This window comes from Vidua macroura, chromosome 2 (assembly GCF_024509145.1).
Source record: "Vidua macroura isolate BioBank_ID:100142 chromosome 2, ASM2450914v1, whole genome shotgun sequence".
Classification (NCBI taxonomy): Eukaryota; Metazoa; Chordata; class Aves; order Passeriformes; family Viduidae; genus Vidua; species Vidua macroura.
Window position 1 is genome coordinate 27,399,540 of NC_071572.1, and position 8,211 is coordinate 27,407,750.

Here is an 8,211-nt window from a genome sequence, read left to right on the forward strand (position 1 = left end):
ACTGATGAACACTTTTGCAGCAGTGAAGAGGGGGATGGCATTTGCAGCATTGACTCTCCATGTGGTTCATACCAACTTTCAGAATTTTCCAAATGTTAAGATATCCAGTTCAGAAGGCAAATGTGAGATGCAATAAGGACTACTGTGCCCACAGCTAGACTGTAAATAAATGCCTCTATATAGCCCTTCAGCAATTTTTATCAAAGGAAGTAATGGGTGTTTGGTGTTTTTGGAAATGTTGCTTTCATTTCAACAGTATTTCTTATGTCTAACTTAAAATGAGAGAAAATGAAATTTATTCTACTTTGTGCACTTCTGTTCCTCTCTTTGTACTTGACCACCTTTAAATTTATACATTGTTGTTTATTGATTAATGTTCATACAACTTGTTACATTCTTTTAACACCTTTTTTCCTGTTGGCTCCTAGTTTCTGTTAGAGTTTGATTTGAAAATGCCAGCAATATCAACTGCAGTTTTACAAAGATCAAAACCCATAGCATGTCTGAAATATTTTTATTAATGCTGAAAGTTACTGTGGTAGGGGTGACTGAGAAATGTCCAGTGGAATTATTTTCTTGAGAGAGACTTAAACTTTGGCATAATTTGGACTCTCTCCCAGTAATGAAAAATCTGTGATGTGTGAAATGAAGATCTTGGAATCTTAGGGACACTGGCATTTTTTGAAAGAAAAACAAAATATATAACATGTGAAAGGCTGAAGATCATAAATTTCAATTACAAGTAATTACAATTCCATGCGAAAAACAAGAGAGGTATCAGACATTTTCTTCTTATAATCTTCATCAAATTTCTCATTCTGTGCCACAGTGAAATGATTCTTCCAGTCTGCAACGGTCCCTAAGAAATGGCAAAGCAAAAAAAAAGAGAAAATATTGATTTACCAGTATTTCCTGAAGCTCATTACCCACAACTTATTGGATACTTATACTTCAATGCTTATTTCAAAACAGAATGACAACCAGACAGAGTTGATATCAGTAAAAAACTCAGTACCTTTTCTCATGAATGGGGAAATTGAATGATCCATTATTCCTTGAAAGTCTTTAGTGTAGTTTGCCATGGGGTTTTCCTTCATTACCTCAAATGAGGTATTATGGACTATTTTGTTTAGAACCTCCTGACTCAGATCCTTCTCCAGGAACTTTGCAATCTTCTGAATTTCTCGCTTTGGATTCTGCAGAGACAATTACATGGGATAAGACACAGAGCTAGGAAAAGCAAAGAAATCAAACATCGTGTGAGAGCTACAATTCTCACACAGAGAATATCAGGTTATTCTGTAGTTTGCTGATACTGGAATTATAATATAAAACTGTTGCTTGTAGTTAGTCTCTACTAGACTTACAGATTTCAGAGCTCTATAAACATATGTTCAGCTTTTTACCTCCTTCATATCTTCATAGAAGAGATAGAGTATACGGTGCTTATCTTTTGCCTTCCACCATCCTTTTACATGGTCATACCAGGAACCCCAGAGGACTGAAAAAGAAGTAACAGCAGCAGCAGCTACAAATGCTGATTGTGTCTTTAACATGTGACACTCAAGTTTGCCTCTTAACCAGTACCTGTGAATTTCCAAGCTGGTTTTGAATCAGTATGGCTGTGATAATAAGCACTGCTGTGCTCTGTGCCTATTACAGCATTTTTGCTGTTAATCCCTCAGGTTTATGGATGCTCAGAACAGGATTCATTTGTAACTTTAGAGGGCAACAAATGCAGATGCATTATAGTCAATGGAAACACACATTTCCAGTATTCATTTAATCATCTGGACAAGGCTTGTCTTAATTGGCCCTGCTTTGAGCAGGGCAGGGGTTGGGAATGTATGGACAACAAAAATCCATTCCAGCTTGCATTATTCTAGGATTCTACCTGGTTTTAATATTGCTATGCTACCAGAAATGCCTGCTTCTCTCAAGCAAGTGTCAAATTGATTATCTAAGACAGAAGTAAATATGTTCTAGCTGCACTGGGACAGAGAGCTCTGAAGCTGAGCTGGTCAAACACAAGACATAAGGTCTCCTTTGGACATGTGACTCTCATGCTGGTCCAGACAGTGGTTACTCTAGGCCTACATGGTGGCAAAAATATTAATGACCTAAGGAAGCTTTAATGACTCAAACTGTAAACTCTCATCCACTTGACCAGGTTTTGTTTCTTGGATATCCTGTGATATCAGCACCTCTTTTAGAAAGGGAAGAATCAGCTTCTGGTGTTGTCTGCCCTTATTTAGATAACTGTCTTTGTTCAGATGCCTGATTTACATTAATTTAGCTACAAAGATTCCCTTATCTCAAATTCACACTGCACATTTCTAGCAAAATTAACTCTCCACTTCTTTTTTAAATTTCAAATTTTATCAGGTTAGAGTAAAACCACTTAAATCATTGTTCCTTTTCAAATGGCTTATTTTAATCTCAGAGAGAAGAGATGAAGCCTGAAAATTGTCATATGTGTTTCTGAATTATACCAGAATAAAGAGTAGTGGTTTTATTTTTTCCCAAAATGGGAGCATAAAGATAGATTTAATCCTTTAGGTAATAATAAAAACCTGTGAATGAAGGAAAATCATAACTGGAACACCTTCAGCAGATATCCTTCCATAGTGTCTGCACAGGATTTCAAACCATAATTGAAATTAAAAAATCCGTGTTGTGCATTCTTAAAATGATCAAAATCTCGTATACAACTGATTGCAGTTAATCACCTTTTCCAGTCATGAATTTCTGCACAAACTCCTCCCAGGTTCCTGGATCAGGCAATCCTTTATTCATTCTGTGGAAATGGTAGTATGACACCAGGTTGTCTTTTGCATTTCTTGCCACGTAGATTATCTTTATCGATATGAAAAGAGAGAGAGAAAGAAATTAACTTGAACATACAAATGTAGATATGGAGCATCTCCTGGAGTTTTCTCTTAGAGCCCGCTAGTAGAGATTTAAGTGGTTTTGCTTTGAAGCTGCCATTTTCTAAAATCCAGCTCAGGTAACTTAGTTGTGACTTTAGACCAGCTCAGGTAACTTAGTTGCGACTTTAGATTTCCATAGACTTTGCACATTAAAGGAAAAATATTTTTAAAGACCTTTTGATTTCCCAGAGATTCTGGAAAACATATTCTTCCCTGGTTTATGTCACTTTCTTTGTCCGTGAGGTAGAATAGGGCTCTTCAGCCTTACCTTACAGTTTTGCTCCAAGAAGGATGGAGGCAGCAGCTGCACGGGCAGATGAGTTTTCATTGTTCGTGGAGATGGCATGGCTTCAGCTAACTCCAGACCTGTGGGATGTTTAATTATGAAAAGCTGTTCTCTAAATTGCACTAGCACTTCTTTCCTATGCTCACACATGTGACTGTGACTTTCCAGCAGTTCACCTTGCACTGATCATTCATCTCCAAAGCACTTACTAGCAGGGTGACATAGAAACATTACATAAGCATTTTCAATGTTTCTAGAGAAAATTTGGCCTGTGTATTCGAGTAGAAAATATTTCTATTTTTTTTGGCTTTCTTGGGCCCATACCTTCTTTCCAAGGGATAATGATAAATACCAATTTCTATTTATCCAACCAAAGTTTTTAATTTGCAATATTTAGAGGTCTCCTTCCACCTTACAGGTAAGAAATTTTAGTTTCTTTCTAGGATACAAGAATATGATGGCTGACTAGACTTTGTGGATAGCACATAAAGAGAAACTAGAAGAATGACAGTGGATTTTCAGTAGCTATGGATATATGGGACTACTTGGGAATATCTGGTGATATTTGGAGATGTGTTATCTCCTCCCCTTTCCCTTTTAAACATCTATCATGACCTCCATAATTTTTCCTCTGTCATCATCTATCATCCTCTGTCATGTATCATATTTTCTCTCTCTCTGTGTCAACACAGTCTAGTTTAAAAGAGAAAAAGTAGCACTTCTGCAGAGCTAGTCAAGATTTTTAGCTTCAGATGCGAGAGTCTGACTTAACGATTTGTGTGAAAATGGAGCCCTTGCTGAGGGAGACTTTTGTAAGAAACTGCAAGCCAGTGAAGCCTGCTGGTTGCCCAAATATTCTAGCTTGTTTAGATGACTAGACCCTAGAGCTGAGCAGCAGTTCTTTGAAAGACTAGCAAAACCACTGAAGACCTCATGCACCTTTTGGAAATACTTTCATGACATACGTTTTCTCTTCCCTACAGCCTGTAATCACAGAATAGCATTCAATGGCCCCATGTTGCCATTTTATACATATCTGCTGCTGGTTTAGATACTGTGTAGTATCAAACACAGCTTCAGATACCACTCCAAAACATCATGGTCTTCAGTGGCACCTCAAGCAATCCTATCTGCCAGCCTTGAAGCACCTTGAGTAGCACTAGATGTTTACATTAAAGCACCTGAACTGGTCCTTAATAGCCAAAATGGTGCTTAGTTCAAGAACAAAGCAAGTGAGACCTTTTCCATGAAAGGAAAAGGCATCAGCACTATGTGCTTGTTTTGTTTCATTTTGTTTAAAATACAAATAATATTCACCTGAGTAACGTGCAGACGGAGGCTCTGCCAAATACCACTCGAGGAAAGGGTGGCGTTTGTAAGTAGTCTCACGTTTACACTTCTCAGTATCTCCATTTTGTTGAACCATATCCACTATCTCCTGTGTCCATGTGGTACCTGAAAATGTCAAGTGTTTAGATGTTTCCCTCCAGGATAGCCAAGAGTTTCTTCTACTAGGGAACTGAAAGCCAGAAGGATGGACTCTGTGCTAAGGGGGAAAGAATAGCATAGAAAATAATAGACAAAATGGAAAAAGAGTATAATACAGGCAAAATGCCTAATTAAGCAACAAAGGTAATTCTCAAAGCTCAGTTCAGGAATTCCGTTTTAGATAGACTTCTTCTTGCCTGAAGAAATAAGTCCCCACACCAGTACTGAAAAAAACACTGGGATAAACTCACTGTTGTTGAGAGAATATTATTTGCAGAGGAATGAAACTCCCTCCTTTAATCCCTCACAAAAATTCAGGTATTTCAATTTTGTTTTCATACTGAATTTGAGTAAAAAAATGCAATACCTTAACTTCAAGTGAGTTAAAATTTCACTCACAGTTTGAAAATATAAAAAAGTGGCAGTATTTGCAAAGTTTCCATTTGAAATACATTAATGAAGGTCTGTACAACATTTCATCTCCTGAGTGACTGCAACATTTGTAAGAGTTACAGTATAGTGTATCTTTTCTTTTATAGCTGTGTGTCTCTTTTCTTTTATAGCTGTCATCTCTGTGTCAACCACATCTCCTCTGAGGTACTGTGGCAGGTCAGCTAGAGAACAGGCTAAGGGATAAACTGGAAAGCAATTTAGGCAGGAGATTCAGCCCTTCTTAAGATGCTTGTGTTGTGCATCTCATACAGATATGACATAATGTCAAATGGAATCCTAACTTCATTTATTTTCAGTTCAGTGGCTGGAAGGTTTTAATCCCAGCTGGATAAAATAATGTGGTTTTGCCTTTAGTATACAGTTAGTAAATCAAAAGCTTTCAGGTTTTACAAAACCAATCGTGGGTTTTTTTGTTAAAAACATTTTTCCCCTACTCACACATACAAAAAAAAAAAAGCCTTAAAAATTGTTGCTAATTCAAATAATTATTTTTTATGATGATCAAACTCTTCCATATCTGTTCCTGAATCTCTAAAACTGTACATGCTTTTATTCATATAGAATTAATATTGATGCTTGTTATTCATTGTTTTCTTGTGTAGTAATTATAAAGGGTTTGATGAAGAGGAGAAATATTGTCCAGTGACTGAGTAAAATGCCAGATAGCTAATATTAATGGTGGCATTTGATTTTGTTGGCCAAAATTATTAAATGAATTTGGTTATTTTAAAGAATTAATCAATTTTCATAAATCACTACTAGTTTACACAAAAAAAAAAAATCACTCCCCAAATACATAATATGTTCCATAGTCATACAGTTAAGTTTCTATTATTTCTTAGTAATGGTCACTTCTTTCTAGGCATTGTTAAATCACTGCATATTGGTGGAAAACTCCTATTGTCACCATTAATATAAATGTAGATAATCTCAATTAAAGGTAAAATTTAGATCATTAGATCGGTCATTAGATTTTGGCCATTTGTACTTCAGTAGTAACAGATGGTTGTTGCATCTGCCAAAGAAGACAGGAGTTACTAGTCACAGCTGGCACAGCTTCATGTCTTTAAAATATGTCTTGTTTGGAGTTAAACAAATATCAGTCACAACAGAAAAAACAAATATCCCAATCCCAACAATAATCACTATGCCAAACTTTTCTATTCTGTTTCCTACCCGCACCAACCTGCTTTTGCATAGGTTGCGATGAGCACATCATCAGGCCTGGCTTTGAACTTCCACACTTGGTCCCAGATGCTGGCAATTGGTTGTGTGAGGGGAACACCATCCAGTTCAAATATCTCAGATCGAATCATTGTTGTTTCCAGGCTCAAATCTTTCATTTTATCCATGGCCAATGAGAACTGTGTGAAGAAAGGCTTAGAATTAACATGGCTGCTCTGAAAAAAATCTGAATTTACTCATCTTGAGGTATCTCTTATTGACTAAATTCCATGTCCTCTGATTTTTTTTGGCCATGATTTGGCCTATCTGGATCCATATATAGACTCCTTAAAGCTGGATCTCATTTTCAGAAATACATAGTGTATTGCTAATGGTAGTTTTCTGCATCTCTAAAAATCACTCTGTTTACTCAGAAACAAGAAGAGAAGAAAGTCATTATTCTCGTATCAAGCACATTTATGTAAAATTCTGATGGTTGGTATGAGGACTTCTAAAGGCAAAAAAAGTAATCAGAGGTGTGATTCAAAAGAAGGCAGAGAATAACAGCAGGTAATGAAATCAGCATACAGGACCTAACCCTTCCTCTGTGAAGAAAATAAACAGAAATGCCTGCCACACCCTTGTGCCTTATACTTACAAAAATATTTGCAGACCTTTTCTGTGTTTCGTTCCTTGATCTTAGCACTCTTGGAACTTTTTGCTGTATTTTGAAATATGCTATATTATGTAATATGTAAATATCCTGAACTAGATTGATAATTAACTAAAGGTTGTTATACTTTAATTATGTGAATCAATCTGTTTTACAATAACTAGTTATTAATTTCTGAATTTCTCTCAGGGAGGTCTCTTAAGCATAACTTTCAGAGCTCCAGAGTCTGGTCAGAAGAAAGCTGTGCTTAAGGGGAGGCTATAGAAATAATCTCAACTAAAAATATCATCCAGAAAAAAAAAGACATTTCAATCCCAACAGCAAACATTGCTAGACTATTTTCTTTAGTTTTCTTGTTTACTCACAGCAATTTCATACAGATTCAGCTGAGCGGAGTGAGATGTTGGATTGGTGTCTGGGCAGTCACTCAGGAAATTTTAAAAAATGAAGGAAAAAGAAACTTGCCAGAGAATTTTTCCTGCTTAAATATCTTCAGTCCTTGGCTGTATTGGTAACTATGCAGGAACTTAAATCTTCAAGCACAAGTAGGCTGAAAACTTGTGTGGGTGGAGATTCCATTCTTCCTATCAGTATGAGGAGAGTAAAGGAGGAAGTGCAGCAGCAGCCAACAGCTGAGCAGTTTTTCTGGCATGATTTATGAAATCCTTTCAAATCCTGTGAAAGAAAAATACTTGGAATTCTCATGTAAAGTGTGATTCTTTACTGACAACAACATAAAATTTCAGTCAATAGCTGCAGCAAAATTATTGAATTGTCTCTCTCATTGTCATGGAATAATTAATTTTCTTCCTAATATCTAATCTAAATTGCAAAGATCCCGTGCGTGCAGGCAAAGGTAAAAACATCTCAAAAATTTTATTCTCTATTTCCTATCAGCAGGTGATCCAGACACCTCCCAGGAAGCAGAGCTTCAGCCCACAGGTGGTTGCTGTATGTGAGCCTACTGCACTTATATTTACTAGCACTATGGGGGTGCTGTGGGGAAAATTAACTCCATCTTATGGATGGGGCATCCCCAGTTTCTCTCGGCAGCCTGTTCCACTGCCTCACTACCTTCACAGTTAAGAATTTCTTCCTAACAACTAATCTAAACCTACTCTCTTTCAATTTGAAGCCCCCTTGTCCTGTCACTCTAGGCCCTTGTCAAAAGTCTCCATCTTTCTTGTAGATTCCCTTCAGGTACTGCATGGCTACAG

At 36.8% G+C, this 8,211-nt stretch overlaps 1 protein-coding gene across 3 annotated transcripts; it reads right to left on the bottom strand.

Moving 5' to 3' along the window:
- Window positions 1-497: 497 nt before the first annotated feature.
- LOC128803326 (sulfotransferase 1C1-like) lies at window positions 498-7,544 on the bottom strand. Of its 3 annotated transcripts, none has more exons than XM_053970182.1 (8): window positions 7,460-7,544; window positions 6,344-6,521; window positions 4,534-4,671; window positions 3,199-3,296; window positions 2,730-2,856; window positions 1,407-1,501; window positions 1,016-1,196; window positions 498-859 (listed from the first exon to the last, which is right to left on the bottom strand). In XM_053970182.1, exons 2-8 carry the CDS (start codon window positions 6,507-6,509, stop codon window positions 747-749), a joined length of 918 nt encoding a protein of 305 aa, XP_053826157.1. In that variant the 5' UTR covers window positions 6,510-6,521; window positions 7,460-7,544; the 3' UTR covers window positions 498-746. The 3 variants fall into 3 exon arrangements, with proteins under 3 accessions (XP_053826157.1, XP_053826156.1, XP_053826158.1); XM_053970181.1 differs by having other exon boundaries at window positions 7,360-7,513; XM_053970183.1 differs by lacking the exon at window positions 7,460-7,544 and adding an exon at window positions 6,980-7,018.
- Window positions 7,545-8,211: the final 667 nt, after the last annotated feature.